The sequence below is a fragment of the Crassostrea angulata genome, chromosome 2, assembly GCF_025612915.1.
Source record: "Crassostrea angulata isolate pt1a10 chromosome 2, ASM2561291v2, whole genome shotgun sequence".
Classification (NCBI taxonomy): Eukaryota; Metazoa; Mollusca; class Bivalvia; order Ostreida; family Ostreidae; genus Magallana; species Magallana angulata.
In genome coordinates, this window is record NC_069112.1 from 38,834,515 (window position 1) to 38,852,500 (window position 17,986).

A 17,986-nucleotide genomic window follows, 5' to 3' on the forward strand; every position below is an offset into this window, starting at 1 on the left:
TAAACCACATTCATGGAATTTTCAAAAAAAAGTATGTATTAAGCAATGGATTAATGTTTACACTAAAACAGCATTGTTTGATTTCACGTGCGTACGTACGTTCCACATTATCAAAAAGAGTGCTTGACGCACAATTTTCGTTTTCTGTGTAATTTCATGCGTTAACTTTTATGGCTTCGTGTATGTTTGTTTTTCAAATTACAGAAAGTAAGGAGGCATCCAATAGCTATTTATAGCTATATAATGTTTTTCAAATTACAGAAAGTAAGGAGGCATCCAATAGCTATTCATTTAACCAAAAGTTGCACAATTGTCAAAACCATTCGATAAACCTGATTGAACAGTAAGTTCAGCCATGTGTTGCAATAGACTGCTAGACCAAAGGAAATCTAGATGCAAACACGTTTAAGGAATGTCAAAAAAACAAAAATGGCATTCAAACAAACATGAAAAATATAAAAATCAAAATATGAAAACAACTTTGTTTTAAAAAAAATCGGTTTATATTCATTGTACGAGAAAAAGGCAAAAAAAAAAACAAAAAACAAAAAAAAAACAAAAACAAAAACCGCACACTCATCTCTGAATATACAATTAATATATGGCAATGAAAATTGGCAGAAAGAAGAAAAAATGCAGTTCTAAACAAGTATACATTTCAACCTATACAGTGTACCACGCTCCCGCTGAACCCGTTTCCCTTTAGGAAAAAAAAATAAATAAGACACACTCATAATCCCAGACAGTATCATTTGGAAATTAAATTACATGTATATAACATTTTACATATGAACCAGGGTTTGTGACTACAACTATCTTATTATTTTGTGATAAAATTTTAGTCAAGCAATCAGAAGCTGGAATTTTCTTGAAAAATATAAAATCCATTGAGAATTAATGATCGACCTGTCAATTATTTCATTTGTTTTTAGAAAATGTATGAAATAGAGAAAAATATGAATGTAATATCTCCAAAAAGGGGAAAAAACCCACACATATCCCATTCTTACTTTTTACGCGTTTTATCCATTGATGAAAAATAATTGAGACTAGATCAGGCAAGATATAAAAAGGAATATTCTATAAACTAAATGATATTGAAGATATTTTCTGTTCAAAGTACTAAATAAAATATATATTGAATTTGTGTTTCTTTTCTTTCTAATGTAAGAAAAGTTGACAAAAAGCTAGGAACAATATATTATCAGTTACTGAATTGTATCGTATATTTCAGATCTTCGTAATTCCCTTAGCTCTTCACAATTATCATAGTCTCTAGAGACATTGGGAAGGTTGACATCACGTGACCCTTGAAGATCAGATGGTTGATGCTGTGTTAGCTGTCTCTTCCTGTCATTCAAGATTTATAAAAATCACGTTAAAAAGCAGGGTGTATTTTATGGTGTGTTAAACATATCAATTCGGACTTTCATTTAAATTATAAACAAATACTGAGAAAAGGAATGCATACCGTATCATTGTATTATAAACAATTAGTATTCCAATGACAGTAAGAGATAGACAAAAGGCGCCGAGAAGACTGTAGAACTTTATACCATTTATAATGTCTGCCAGTTCTGAAACTTATATTTGACTACGTTAATAAAAGCAACTTTACATGATATTTAAGTTAATGGAACCGATATATTAATGGCAAAAAAGATAATCAGGGAATCGTTAAGACAATGGTTTTTGTCCAGGCTAACAGGTTTGCTTTGTATTACTTAAATAGGTATCATTAAATATTGTTTCTAGATATTTCAACGCAATATAAAAGCAGTACCAGTTTCACATCGTTGACCTTTGTAGCCCTGTTTACAAATATGACAGATGCCAGACTCCATGTGACACTCCTGACAATTGACATCTGGACAGGGGATGCTACAGTTGGATCCAAAATATCCTTTTGGAGTACATTCTAGAAAATTCATAATGTTCGTCAAAATTATAAAGGTGATAAAGGATGTTTTGCCTATATTTGATGGGAATATCTTTGTTATGTGTGTAAAAATCATACATTTTGAAATATATTCTTGTCTTTAGATTATGATTACCTTTATCAAAAATATATATCTGTATTAATAAAACTTAACATGTACATTTATAATATCCATGTTTTCATGGTCGCTTCATTCACTAAAACGTGTGTATGCATTAATAAAGGGGATTTCTTTTCAATCAAATGGTATCAAATTGTTACTGGTTTTATAAGGCACATGAATTAAATGTAACATATATAAACTATCAGTTGCACTGCAAACTATTGAACAACGTATAACCCTGAATGAAATACAGCGGTGAAGGAAGGTATATGTACCGTAGAGTTCACTGCAGAAATATCCCCTCCATCCCAAGAGACAACCAGAATCACACAAACCATTGACGTTGTTGCATCCATTACATGTTTTGATACATGTATAAGAACAGTTTTTCCCAAAGAATCCTTGTCGGCAAGCTGTTTGACATTTAAATATAGCTAATTTTACGTACCATTTATCTATCTATCTATCTATCTATCTATCTATCTATCTATCTATCTATCTATCTATCTATCTATCTATCTATCTTTTTATAAAGCCATTCATTCATCTTTTCATCTATCTATCATTAACACCATATGAACTAGTGTTACAAATAATTTTAGACATGTTTTATTTTGGTACTTTCAACAGAACTACATCGGAAAAATATCATGATAGAATTTCTTGAGAATTATGGTGTAAAATTCCTGATTTTATGATTGATCAACTCACGTGATTTGCACAAGATTCCCTGAAAGCCATCTTTACATCCTCCTAAGCACGTCCCATTATTATTTATACATTGGTTAACGTCACGACAGTTTCCACAAGTTTCCCTACATTCGATACCGTAAGTACCTATAGCACAAGCTGTTCAAAAATATAAATATACACTTTGTACATGCTTTTACATGTAAATGTAGAAAAAAAATAGACCTCATGCACTAAAGCAATTAACGAGCATAATCAATGTCGTCCTAAAACAATAACATTGACAGCATTGTTTAATTATTCAATACTGTGTCTGCTAAAATGTATTCGATTTTGTAAATATAGTAAGCAAATAACTAGGAAATAAATAAAATGTAGCATGGGTCGATTGAGAATAGTGGGCCTATCCCATTAAAATGGAAACTCTTCTTCGTTTTTTTTTTTTTAATTATACCTGTAGTTCTAAAACCAGCTAAGAAAACATGTGCATATACTAAATGGATACAAACTGATTTACATTTACACATTTTTAAACAGCTGCATTTACAGTAAAGTGTATTTATTTATTTTTAAAACGTAGGGAGATTCTATATAAAACAACGAAGAAATAAACGTCATGTCGGCCCGTAGTAAATAATGACAAATCATACGAATGCTAATTTTGTTGAACTTATTAGTAAAAAAGTGCATACAAAAAAAAATTGGTAATGATTGTTAATAACATATTCAAATGATGAGATTAGATTATTTTCGGGGATTTTAAGACACGATATGATATGTTGCTTTCAACTTTTAACACTAAAAAGGGTATTTTCAAATTGATTTTAAATCCAAGAAGACAAATAATTTTTAAGATTGTGGTCATCTACATTTCAATAGTGTTTTTGATATTAAAACAAAACAACCCCACCCCAACCCCCAACCCCCCCCCCCAAAAAAAAAAACAAAAACAAAAACAAAATAAAAGAAATTAAAAACAAACAAAAGTAGAATCTTGTATGTAATAAATGTATAGTGTAAAAAGAAAAACAACAACCTTTATTACAATAGTTCCCAAACCATCCAGGGTGACAACCAGAGTCACAGGAACCATCAACATCATTACATCCATTACACGTGTAGTTACATTTGTCTGTGCAATCTTTTCCAAAGAACCCATAGGGACAAGCTAGCAAATATATCAAGTTTGTAGTTAGAAGGTATAAATGTTCTTCTGTCTCGTCTCTCTTTGTGTATCAATCTGTTATAATGGTAAAAACAAAACAAAACCAAAAAAAATGAAGAAAAAAATACATACAAAACACTTTCATCTCACAAAGCTCGTTATGAGCATAATTAGAAAAACCATCGGGATAAGGAGGATGCGTTCTGTTGTTGTAATATATGACGTATCTTCCGCTTTCCTGGTTTGGACATGTTATGTTTATCGGGTTAGGTATTGTTTCTATCGTGTAGTTCATGTCCATGAAGCAAAGTATTCCATCTTCTTTGTCAGTCGTGTTTGATACGAAAACCGAAAATCCCAAAAATCTCGATGCATACACGTTGATATCTAATTAAAACCCCAACTTTATTACTGTTTTTGGTATATACTGGGGAGAAATACAAGTAGTACAAGCAATACAAGAAATACAAGGAGTAATAAAAGTAAAAAAATAAGAGGCCCGTGTGTCACATTGCTCACCTGAACAACAGTTCAGTGGACCATTTCATTTTAGTTTTTAAATATTTTCCTAATATATTTCAATGTTAAGCATTTAACACCTCTTCTGGCCCCAGTATGAGTAAGTAGTTATGATTTTAACAATTTAAAATCTGAATAGAAATCTCACAAATTGAAGCATTGTGGTCCTTGAGAAAAAGTTGTTTTTATACATTTTCCCTATACACACACAGTGTATATATAAATGTCAAAATTTGAACATCTCATAGGGCTCCAGTACTGGTTCGTGGGTCTCTATTTTAACTTACAATATAGACTCTATATTACCTTAGGGCTCACAAATTGCAGCATTGTATTTTTTGAGAATATTTGTAAACATTTTTTAAACATTTTTCTTATGTATTTTTATTTAAAATTTTAACCCCTCTTGGTGTCCCTCTTGATATCCGGGGGTATATATTTTATCAAATCTTCATCTATATACAAGCTTTAGTGTAAATATTGGCGCTTATGGTGCAAAGGCTTTTAAGAAAAAAAATAAGGACATGCACCCTATATTTCTACTGTTTTTCAGTTGTCTTGTCTTTATAAAGGACCATGCCCTTTATCTAATAAATAATTCCATAAGGATGCTATGTAACGTGTTTGGTTTAATTTGGACTTGTTGTTTTACAGAATTTGAACAATTTTGAGACGGACGAACGAACAGACAAATGACTGACAACGGGTGATCAGAAAAACTCACTTGAACCTTCGGTTCAGATGAGCTAAAATCTATTCACAATTCACACACCGTATAAAAAAAAACTACTAGAGATGAAATCTTTAAAAAAAAAAGGTACCCGAATCTATATGTTCCGTTCTGTAATGGATAACGATATGATGTATTATATGTATTCTTCCAAGGTCCAGCCGCCACTCAGCTGTTGATTTAAAATCGTCTGATATCACACACTGCCCCCCAAAAGCAGACAGGTCTGAATACAAACCGTCCACAGCACGTTCCGCCCCCCATTCTTTAACATAGTAGGGGAACTGCTGCCATGCTGATTTATTTAATCCAATGTTTTCTGTTTTAAATACAGAATCGTGTTATTCTTTATTCCGCTATAGATTGTTGATTGAATATACGTGTTTTAGATAGTTCTGAGATAATATTATTTTTGAAATCACAGAAAACAAATAGGTTTGCTTTTAAAGACACCTTAGTTACTCAGTTGTTCATCGTCGTGCGACGTCCGTCGTTCGTTAACAATTTATTGTTTTAACATATTCTTAATAACCACAAGACCAATTGTCACCATGTATGATGTGAAGCATCGTTATGGTTAGGAAAATCTAAAGTTTGAATTTCTTGCTTCTATCAGCCCCAGGACACCGTAGATTGGGCCAAATAAGCAGAATTAAATGACAATATTTTAAAAATATATACACATTCCTCTCTAGTCCCACGCATGTCGGGAATATACTAAATGCCTGATTGTGTTGTCTATGCAGCCATCTATTAAAATTGTAAAATTCATGACCCCTTTTACAGGGGCTGAAGCCCTCGGATAGGACAAATATGGTCATTTAGTAAACATTTAATAAATCTTAAAAATCTTCTCTACTCCCATATACATTTGAGAAGAACTAAATGCATGATTATGATGTCTACTACTTAAACTGTGAAATCAATGACCACCGGGTCAATAGAACACTTCTTTGTTGTCAAAACTATGTACTTTGTCTCTATTCTTGTTTAATATTGAAGCTTACGCAAATTGCATGCTAAATTAACAGCCTAGAAGGGAAGAATGCGAAGTAAAAGGCTCTGCAAGTCAATCAACAAATAAGTTCTGTGTTTAGAATATATGGACACGTGACTTAATGGCTTTAAGCTTTTATTTATAGTTCAGCCACCTTTAAGATGGCTGAGAGGTGAAGCGTCATCATTGATGTTGGTTTAATAGTTTTAATTTTTAGGCAACATTCTCTTTTTCCTACCTAGATTCAAATTATCCAGGTTATTTCTTTAAAAAATCATCCATCGCTAAAACCATAAGTTTGACAGCGAAGATATATTTATAAAATCACAACTTCTTTGACCCTATATATTTATTTAAATAATACAAATATTCCTACCGTAAGCTACACCTTGACAGAACAAAACGCTCAAAGTGATAGAAAACTCTATGACACCCATGGGGGTAATGCATCCATCGAGTACATGTACCTGTTAGTAAAAACATTTAAACAATACAACATTTTTTTGGCAAATTAAAACAGAAGTTACAGCTTGAATGATTAAAAGCTTAGGCCATTAAGTAAAAGAGAAGTGATCGTAATCTCAACTAAATGCCACTTACAGGATGAAACTCTGCCAATCAATTATTAAGGAGTAAAATTTAATTGAGAGGTCCAAAAACTTGACTGAATGGCATAGTCGTGTCACTCGTCATTGCATGTAATAATCTTTAATATCTTAATTGACTGAAAGGCATAGGTTAATCCTACCCCCTACCATATTAAAGCAAAGTTTTAAATAATCAGCAAACATTTCAATATTATTTATAAAGTTTCATCCGTTTCAAATGTAAGGTTGTCGCTTGTTTTCTGTTCGTCCGTCTGTCCATCTTTATTCTTTATTTTTTTCCCAAGAAACCTAAAGCGAAATTTAACTTAATTCGCAACAACAATTATTGCATAATTTCAAACTTATTCAAATAATGGTTAACGCCCTCATAAGTAAATATTTTCATAAGAACACTACTTTTTAATATTTCTCATTTGCTTTCTGTCAATAATTGGATCTATAAAAGTTAAAGAATAATATTGACAATTATTTTTGGGAGTTGATTTTAATCAACTCTCCTATGCAGTTACTCAGACAAACCAAAAGTGAAACAGTGTTTGGACCTCAGCACAAATCAATGCTGCCGACAAGATTTAGTTCTTGAAAATAATTGATAAATTCTATGTAATGTATGCGAAAGCATTGTTTTTCAAGGAAACTTATTTATAAATACTTTGAAAATAGTCAGATTGTAAATGGTACGAACAATTAAAATATTTTTGGTTGTCGTATGTATTCCTACGCCAGAGCTCAATATAGTCTCGTACAACTCGACGCTCGGCTGTCTCCGTAAATCCTTGTCGGAGATTTACCGTGTCAGCCGAGCGTTTGGTTGAACGATACTAGAGTTTAATATTGCTTGGATCCATACAATTTTCGAGAAATATTTCTATTACTGATACATAGTTTGATTGAATTAATTTTATCTTTAAATATTATTTAACATGATTTGTGCTGAGGTCTATTCTTGTCGAAAAAGTACAAAAATTTATTGATAAAAATGTGCGTAATTCAAATTAGAAACTACATGTACTTGTCATGCAAAATAACATATCATTGATTTTAAAATAAATAAACATCGACAAAATCAATTCCCGTCAGTTCTTCAGTACTTTGATTTTTATTTTCGTCTCAAAAAACTACAATTATGTCTGCATGTTCTGTGACTGAATGAAGCTCTGTTATCATTAAATTAAACGGTGATTAATACATTACGTTGAGGCAAACATATCTATAACACCTGTCTAATGTCGGTGTCTGTTGAATTATAATATTATACTTATAAAATTTATGTAAAAACGCGTCAGCTTTTATAAGCATCCTTCATATCTAAATGTCTCAACATGGTGGATGCTAGTGTATGTAATTTCATATCTAATTTTTAATAAATGTTGCTTTTCTATTAGTTTTAAGGAGGCCGACTTTAGTTTGCATTGCGCATGTTTTTGCGCATTCTAATAAAATACAGTTGATTTATACTTCTTATGAATTTTTTTTTATATCATTTATATCATTTATAAAATTGAACACAATAAACAAAATACAGATAAAAAATATTTAGATTTTGAAAGGAAATTTTTATTTTTAACACGATTTTTACGTTGTGCGGTAGGAGAGCCTTGCCATTGCGCTTTTATGACGTTATGATAAAATGAAGCTTTGTAGGAGTACGTTATAAGAAATAACATAAAAGAAAAAGTCAAAATTGTACGCTGTTGAAATTTTATATACAGAATGATGCTATTTTCGAGGACATTTTCCTGATTTTTGGAATGAATCCATTATACCAATCATCATTCGTGATGATCCAAATATATAGCAAAATCTGGTGCATTTTAATATTTTGAGATGGTCCCCACTAAAAACCAGACGGTAGAATTTTGTGTTTTTTACATATAAGGTAGGAAATGATATTACTAATCATATATAACAATTTGAGAAAAAAAGCTATTGTAGTATTTTTTAAAACTGCTTTGGTGTGCGGAAAATGACAGTTTCCTATATATTCCTATAGTAAATGTACCTCTATTTTGAGATGGTCCCTAAAAAGAACCAGACGGTCGATTTTCATGAACCTTCGCAAATAAACTAGAGTTGGTTTAAATTACATATGGTTTAAAAATAAAGAGTTATGCTATTGTAGTTTTTCCGCAAAAAAACCCAAATCGGCCTCCTTAAATTTTACAAACTTTATTGATTATTTTTAAATCAAGCCAATATTCATGCTTACCTTCAAATCTGGTTAACCTGTCTTATTTAAGCATTGAATCATTATTTTTTGAAAGATATAGTCTCATAACTGCAGCAGTGTGTGCATACAAATTGAGTAACGCGCGCTAGCGCGTTATGAAAATTTGTATGCACACACCGCTGCAGTTATGAGACTATATCTTTCAAAAAATAATGATTTAATGCTTATATTTACATTTTTTTAACTTCTTGCCTTGTCTGCAAATGTGATTTATACGTCAGAATATCTGTTTTATCCTAAGGGTAAGTTCAAATTAATGGAAGAGCCACTGTAACAGCCACAAGCGTGAAGTTTGATTCTCGCTTGTGACGTTGCATTTTACAGCGTTCAACGTTTGTGATGTCATAATAAAACTAGTCATCCTAACCTTTGAGTACCCTGTGTGTGTTACGGTCTTATAAGTGCAGTGTCTTTTCACACACTTTACATGCAAAAAATATTTGGAATGTAAATATATACATGTACATGTAGTTGTTTATTAAAAATGATTCTTTATTCTTCAATAATGCAAAGATGTTGCAGTAGATTGTATTAGTGTAAATAATATAATACTCACGGTAATAATAATGAACGTCCACGGTATATTCAATTTGCGATGGGAATTGAAATATTTTAAAAACTGAATTGGAATAAACTCGCTAAAATTTGAAATGCTTTTGGCTAATTAAAAATCAAAATTGCCTAAGTGTTTAGAATTATGTTTTTTTCCCTTTTTTACATAGACAGATCCGTGGTTTGGGTGGTCTGCGGATGTAATAAGCGTTCATATATCAGTACTTAAAAAAATCAATGTGTGAAGAGCGTTCAATTATTTCCCCGATTTTAAATATAATTATTGACTAATAGAGCGTTTCGCGCGCTCGGAAAAAAGCATGTTTTTCTATACACCTACTTAAAACAATGAACATTATATATTATTAAATACCGTGCAAATTATCATGGATTAAAATGCATATTTAACATTACGGTTATTAGATAGATTAATCCAGAAAAAAAAAACATTTTCCTGTTTTGTTTACTTTAGGCATGATACGAACTAATTAGGCACACACATTGTTCTGGAACCGTACGATTTTTTAATTGGTATAGTTAATTGTGATTTTGTAAGGTTAACTAATATATCAAAGTACGTTTCTTCAAAAAAATGCATTCATTTGTATATTTTGATTATAATTGTTTATCATTTTATGTAACGGTTTTCTTAAATAAATGTATTTTTTCTCGTTTACAGACAACAAAGTAGAAATCAAACTTACAGTGGGGGAAAAATAATCTCAATGTCATATTTTGTAAAAGGACGTTTGTATATTTTCTGAGTCAATCAGCGATGTACCAACAAAGAAGTAATACACATTAAGAGGAAGTGTATAATTAACTTTAAAGGATGTTTGTGGGTTTTTTAAATTTTAATAAGGACATATAAAACTAATGCTAAATAAATTAAGCAGGTAGAAACACTGTAAGGAAGGATACTGTACCTGGTTTTTTTTAAATGAACTCTACGTTGACTACATCGTTTTATATTTCATCATATACTTAATAAAAGGTGATATCGCAATTTTTGAGCCTGTTCTACCTTTTATTGTTGCAGATAAAACTGTACCTTCATTAGTCTCTATTCTTTAACTAGGTAATTTGTATAATCAACGATCTACGCAATCTTAAACTTGATTTTAAATGAGATATACAATTAGCAACATATCTTTTTAATGACAAGCAATTTTTATCATAATGTGTATAAATATGGACCCTATATCATCTAAATCGTTGCAACAATTTAGTATTCAAACCATTCAAACTTGACGCATGTTATACTGTTTTCTGCAAAGAAACCTCAACCTTTATGCCTGTTTAAAAAAATACTTCACATTTGCTGAAGTTTGAAAAAAAATAATAACCTTTGATCATGTTATACGCAGGAAATCAGTAGAAAAAATAATTGATTAATTGATTTTTAAAGTTATCTACGGCATTAGCGAGACTAAAGGAAATACTTGGTAGAGAGATGCATAGAGATTTTGCATAATTACATTCAAATGCTTTCTTTCGCTTCAAATACATGTATAGTAGACCTAATGATTGAGTAATAAAACAATCTTTATTATCTCCCCACAATCAACAGAACATACAGATTTAAAGACGATAATGCAAACTTTGTTAGTTGGGGTGACAAACATTGCAGTTGACTATTAGGATTATTACCATCAGGATGATTTGTTACAACTGCAAAGAAATGGGGCACACAACTATGTGAAAATTAAAAACAAAACCAAGTGCTAAAGAAGTAGAACTAAGAATTATTTTGTTTACCTGCATCTAATGAGAGCTTATTGAGTAAGTTATAGCGGTGTGTGCAGCATTGTTGTGTACGTTTATAAGATAATAAAGCTATGGATGATTGAAAAGTTAACTTTTTACACTATCAACCATGCAATACTGTGATTTATCTAAAGAATAAAAGTGATATGCTTTCTCACTGTGACAGTATATGGAAATGGATTATGTCACTGTTAAGAGTATGTCAACCTACGCTATGTTTATATATCTATGAATAATCTAAAAAAAAAAAAAACCGTCAACCATCTCAAATATCCATTAAACGAAATACAAATTCAAAGCACAGCAACACGGTTTTCAAAATAAATAGAGGTAGGATCAGGTGCCTAGGAGAAGTAAGCATCCTCAGCTGACTGGTCACAACCGCCGTGTACCCAATGTCATATTAGGAAAAATGTCATTATCGGGAAAAATGTGGTAATTTGGGGAAACTAGCATGATCAGGAAAAACGGAGAAAAATCCAATGACTATTTGGTAGTCAATCAATTGTCCAGAGCAGAGCAATCACGGACCTCTGGAAAACCTCATAGGCAGGATCAGGTGCCTAGGAGGAATGAGCATCCTCTGCCGACCGGTCACACCCGCCGTGTGCTCTTTGTTCTTATCGGGGAAGAACGGAAAAATTAGAAGACAATTAAGCGATAATAAGTAAAATCCCGTAATCACTTCCACTAAGTTTATCATTGAAGTCTCGTCTGTATAACTAAAATAATTATTGAAAATCAGAAACACTTTTTTGACAAAAATAATGCATTACAAAGTATGGATTTTGAAGCAATGACTTGGAATCAATTAACATTGACAAGTTTAAAGAAAACACATTTCATGGTCAGGTTTTATTTTATATAGCCTACGGAAATGGTAACAGGCTCACAAATGATGGCAAGTGCTAAAACTTAATTTTATAATGCAGCTAAAATATATACAAATTCATTTATAAGTTTCTGAATTCAAAAATCCGATTTGATTTTTTTATCTGATAATAATTCGTTCCGAGATACTCATGCACGATCTTTTTAATGAATGTAAAGTTAACATATTCCTGCAACATGTCGTTAGTTCTCCATTACCTTTATTTGTTAGATATGCAATGTATGAACTGTATGAACAGAAAAGAATACGTGCAAGTAGAAAAAGAAATATTGATATCTACGATCTATTTGTAATATGTGAAAGTGAGTGAGATTACAATATCTAGAAGCGCATTGTACATATATGAAAGGATAATTTTCATTTTTTCTCTCCTAAAAGGAATCAGATTGTTTTGATACTTGTAATCAAATTGAATCTTATACATGATTCAAAATAGCTATATTTTAAACAAATTGATATATACTTATGCATTCACTGAAGAACATAAAGGGTGTTAAGAAAGTTCGTTCTGGTTGTAAATTGACAAAAATAAATTGACAAAAGCAATATTTCTGTTTCAAATTCACACTGGTTATACTAGAGAATTTTATCTCAACATATCATCAGTTATCCTCCCCTATGTGCACTCTCTGGTGGTGTCATAGAGTGATGTAAACATTTATGTCTATTACGTCATCAAACAAAATGACGAGTTTGGTGAAAAAGCAGACGTCTTGCACAAGTGTCGATACTGTCAACGAACGAGCCCAGGCTTTGGCTTTATTAGATGCAGGAATCAGTGTGAAAGATGTGGCTAAACAACTGTGTAAAAGTGAGCGATGGGTAACAAAGTGGAGACGCAGGCGAGAGCAAAATAAACAGCTCACCGACCAACCGAGATCGGGCCGACCGTCGAAAATAGTAGGCGTAGTTAAAAGGAAAGTCGAGAACATAAAATACAAAAGAGGAAAATCAATAAGAAAATGCAGCAAGGGACTCAAGAACTCGGGCTTTAATGTAAGTCATGTGACTGTGTTTAATTATTTACGGAAAGTAAAAAAATGGAAGGCATTTAAGCGATCAAGAAATCAGCTTCTGACGAAAACACAACGACAAAAAAGATTGAAATTTGCTCGTGATCACAAGCACTTGACAGCTGAAGACTGGGAGAACTACATCTTCAGTGACGAATCTTCAAAATATCTGTTTCATGTTCCGAACCGACAAGACGATGTTGTGTGGGGGTCCCAGTCAGATGAGGTACCCGACGTCAGCTGCGTCAAGTCAAGCGCCAAAGTCATGATCTGGGGTGCAATGGGAGTAAACGGTTTGTCAAAGCTACACATTGTTCCATCCGGCAAAACTATAAATGCAAGATATTATGTAGATAAAATTCTTCAAAAAGAACTTAAACCTGCACTGAATCGACAAAAAAAACACTGGCAGGATTGATGAACGAAAGTTGGTTCAATATCCATAGATGGTGCGACACCTCACACTGCCCTAGTAACACAGAATTGGTGTAAAGATAATTTACCAAACTTTATTTCGAAAGAAGAATGGCCGGGCAATTCCCCAGATCTAAACTGCATAGAAAATCTCTGGAGTATTCTGGACAGTGAGGCCTACAAGGATCCGCGCCCGACATCCATGGACCAATTACGCCGCCGTCTTCAACGAGCATGGAGGGAGATACCTCAGAAACATTTGATTTCTTTAATTCATTCAATGCCAAACAGAATTAAAAATGTACTGAAAAACAAAGGTGGTCTATCTGGTTATTAAAAATCAAAAAACTTAAAAACGAGTTGTTTATTAATGAATCTAGGCTAATGTAAATCACGGAACGAACTTTCTTAACACCCTTTATTATAATGAATTTATGGACATTTTTATTGCTTTGATTTAGGGTAGTTACCACCACGAGTGTAAACAACCAGATGTAACACGAGAGATGGGACAAAATTATTTAAACGATTTTGTTGCACAACAAGGAACATATGACATGGCGGTGGACAACGCGGGATACTTAGAATTATCACAATTGAGTGGACCATCACACTATGACCAGCTTCAGCGGCCACAAACCTAATGATTGACACACAATGATGATAAAATAAAAAGTGTTTTATAATGTATAGGTATCAACTGTAACGTACAGTAAAACTCGGTTATAATGATCTCCAAGGGACCAAAGGATTTATTTCGTTATATCCATAATTCGTTAAATCCGTATAACGAATTCGTAATGATAACAAAGCGAATTCCCTATATACATGTTCATCGTTGAAGAAGGCGCATCAGAAAGTAGTTACAGCATATCATCCTTTTGGCAAGACAATTCTATTACTATTGATCTATCAAAATTTCAGCGTCAATCGTAGAATTATAAGCAAGAAACATAACTTGGTATTTCCTATTCAGAATGAACAAAAGCATGGCCTTAGTTCTGTGAGCAAAGCTCTGCATCTTGCTTATAATTCGAAACTTGACACAGCTGAATATGGTTAGTAAAGAGAAAATTGTAAACAATTGATACAAAAGAAACATGCACTTAATTAAAAACAAAGAAAGAGCACAATTTATTGTTCATAATATATGTATACCTATATACTTCTAGCAGTAAAAACAATATCCGTTTAGATTGAAAATGCAGAGCATCTTAAAAAACACGTTTCTTTATAATCAACCATAACCTAGAGATCGTACCAAATTATCAATAGAATGTATAGTATTTATAATATATGTTGTAAGTGCATCAGATTTTGCTCATTTCGCGCAGGTAAACAATTGACTATCTGATTTACCGTACGTAAAAATTCCAAAATACAGGCGATATTTCCATAAAGCATAAACGAAATTCAAAACAACGTAAAACACGGTCACGAGTGAAAATGTCAACGCATTGAAAGATTTAACCTCAATTTACTTCATGATATCGGCACAAATAAATTAGCATGTTTTAAGTATCCCTTCGTACGTAAACTGTTGCACAACTAGTAAAGGACTATGTGCTGTATGGTCTAATAGCTGCCCCCTAATTTTAACCAATTTTTAAATAGCGTCGTATAAAAATAAAATCTTCATAAACCATTGTACAGTGGACGCCTATCACTTTAAACTTGATTTTCACCACCATTGCTTATTGGCTATTTATCTATGACGTCAACTTTATGACCTTATTCCCGCAAATTTGCAAAGGGATGAAAATATTCTCATTTTTGCTTTAAAGCGCAGGTCTGCTCAAATAAGATTTTAACATATGTTTCTTCTACAGATAATTATACACATTATACTAAAAAGTGGTACTTGAGAAAGCCTTCGCTCAAAGTTTCCCAGTCGAAAAACCATCGGAAAACAACCATATTTTGTTTCAAAACATCAATTTATCAAAAAAGGCAATATTCATGACGTCATTTCTACATTATGACGTCACTGTGGTGATAACCTTTTGCACCCTTATTTTTAATATGGTTCTAACTATCTTCACACTTATTTTTAAAGCGCTTTATAAAACTTTAATTTTGGGGGCAAAAAATGCATAAAACCGCATATAGTCCTTTATCTTTGTTAGTTTGACCCGTTTGTCATTCGTCAACATTCAGTCATGGCTGCTTTAAAGAAAGAACTTTCGTTTTCGTTATGGAATACCGAACTCAAAGTTATAAACTGATTGACCGCGATTATCTCTTTATTTTTATTTTCTTAAATCACCCAAATTCGAAACAGAATCCGTCGATAATGTTTGCAATTTATATTTTCCTTTCCATAAGGATTATTTATGCAACATTACGTTCAATTTGACTCGGTAGTTCTTGAGAGGAAAATTTATTAGAATGCACCCCCCCCCCCCTCTTTCTCTATAGATGTGTTCTCCGTTTTGAATGAAGATCGGTCTTTCATTTCGGCAATTTATATTTGCTTTGTCATAAGGATGCTTTGTGCCAAATTTGGTTGAAATTGGCCCAGCAGATTCAGAGAAGAAGTTCAAAATGTAAACAGTTTACAGACGGACGACGGACACAATGTGATCAGAATAGCTCACTTGAGCTATCAGCTCAGGTGGGCTAAAAGGGAAGAAAACAATGCTGACCTATACAATAAGATTTGAATAAAATATTTTGAAAAGTTTTATGCAAAAGAAAACATTACGTTCAAACAATGTTTTCTTGCTACGATTTCTAATCATAAACCTTAAGTTTATTTAAATAGAAAAAAAATAAATGTGTATGCAAAATTTTATTGTGATAAAATCAGAAAGTTTACAACATATATACAATAAATGACAATTTAAATTAATTACCACATCTATCGATGCGATTTTGCATCAAATACGAAATATCAGTTTCATAACTATATATACATGTATTGTCTATTTAATAGTTGCTGGCCCTTGGAGATGATCGTAGTGAGAGGGTCCGCTGAGTTGACCCAATTCTTGATATCCGGCGTTTTCTTCCGCTGTATCATAAATCCCAGGGGTGGAAATGGTATCAGTGTCCTTCTTTTTCTCTTGATTAACATCATGTCTCTTGCATGCTTTGTTTCGAAAAATCCTGTAACATTAAAAAAAGTTTCATAACTGGCCGGTAAATGACTGGTTTGCTTATAAAGTATTCATACGTATTCGATCTTGCTTATGCGGACTTTGTTAAGAGTTTTGTTTTAGTTTTTTTTTTTAGTTTATTCCATTTTAAATGTTGGATGTTTAATGTTTGGTTTGAAAAATCTTTTATTGATTTTCTTTTTATCAAACTGATTGGTTTTAATCTATATTGATGTACAATAGAATCAAATGATGAAGAAAGAGGCAATGGATAAACAATGTTTGGAACAAGATGATATTTGTATGCATGTATATATTATATAATTACTAAATTTTACTTTGTTAAGCTGAATTACCATATAACTAATAGTTGTGTTTCTTTCATCTTCTCGCGTAATGTTCAGGATGTATCATTTAAAAAAGAAACACTTGGTTGGTTTTCGATGAAATTTAAATTCCAGATAAAATGCATACACATTTTAGTCTGCTTATATAAAGGAACAATTATATTGTGATTGCATTTGTAATTATATTTGATAGCAGTACGATCTGTGATCATGTAAATAAATAATAACATACCAGGTTATTGTAAAAATGTTGAGGAGCAGACTGATGCAAAGGACTGTAATCACTACATACAAACTGGACCTATTTTCTGTGTTTGGTATCGGTAATTGTTTACCTGTAAAAATAAAAAAACTAACAACATATATTAAACCATATTTAAGCAAAATGTCTTTACTGTAGCTCAAATTTAATGGACATCTCTTATATATACTCTACAACCTTGGTTACAAGCTTTGTCACAGAATATCCCGAACTTGCCTACTAGACAGTCTCCATTACATCGTCCTGTTAATCGATCACAACCTGACGGACAACACGTACATTGTCTGTCACATTTGTATCCGTAGAAGCCCCTCTTACATCCCAAAGTACACAAACCAGTAGTGCCATTACAAGTGCTATTTTCACAGTCATGGTTGCATTCCAGAGAACAGGAAGATCCATAATGATTTGAGTCACATTCTGTTTATTGAAGAAAACAATAAGAAGTGAGGAATTTTTTTTTGATAACAAGTCGGAGTTTTTTTAAGGAATGATTTAGTAAAAAAAGGATTAGTTTACTCACATTTGAAAGAAACAAAGATTAAAGAAAACTTTTGAACATTAAATAATAATTTAAAAGTACACAGACCATGTAAATCTTATTAGCTTGTTTTTTTTAATTATTGTGAATCTTACCGTCACATTGAGACCCTGCCCAGT

At 32.1% G+C, this 17,986-nt stretch overlaps 2 protein-coding genes across 2 annotated transcripts in view; both read right to left on the minus strand.

The window, feature by feature from the left end:
• LOC128170809 (multiple epidermal growth factor-like domains protein 10) overlaps positions 1 to 17,986 on the minus strand; it is a 186,353-nt gene that overhangs the window by 14,378 nt on the left and 153,989 nt on the right. The window lies entirely within an intron of this gene.
• LOC128170805 (platelet endothelial aggregation receptor 1-like) lies at positions 1,161 to 9,610 on the minus strand. The gene is made up of 10 exons (XM_052836567.1): positions 9,538 to 9,610; positions 6,520 to 6,610; positions 5,238 to 5,465; positions 4,030 to 4,284; positions 3,769 to 3,900; positions 2,754 to 2,891; positions 2,318 to 2,455; positions 1,784 to 1,918; positions 1,472 to 1,583; positions 1,161 to 1,350 (listed from the first exon to the last, which is right to left on the minus strand). Exons 2-10 carry the CDS (start codon positions 6,578 to 6,580, stop codon positions 1,209 to 1,211), a joined length of 1,341 nt encoding a protein of 446 aa, XP_052692527.1. The 5' UTR covers positions 6,581 to 6,610; positions 9,538 to 9,610; the 3' UTR covers positions 1,161 to 1,208.

What these genes read in the sequence shown, in the direction of transcription:
- LOC128170805 (XM_052836567.1), bottom strand. Translation starts at nt 6,580, where the DNA reads ATGGGTGTCATAGAGTTTTCTATCACTTTGAGCGTTTTGTTCTGTCAA. An exon ending in TTGTGAGATGAAAGTGTTTT is followed by an intron (nt 3,901 to 4,029) that starts GTATGTATTTTT and finishes TATATTTGCTAG; the next exon opens with CTTGTCCCTATGGGTTCTTT. An exon ending in TTTCTGCAGTGAACTCTACG is followed by an intron (nt 1,919 to 2,317) that starts GTACATATACCT and finishes TGAATTTTCTAG; the next exon opens with AATGTACTCCAAAAGGATAT.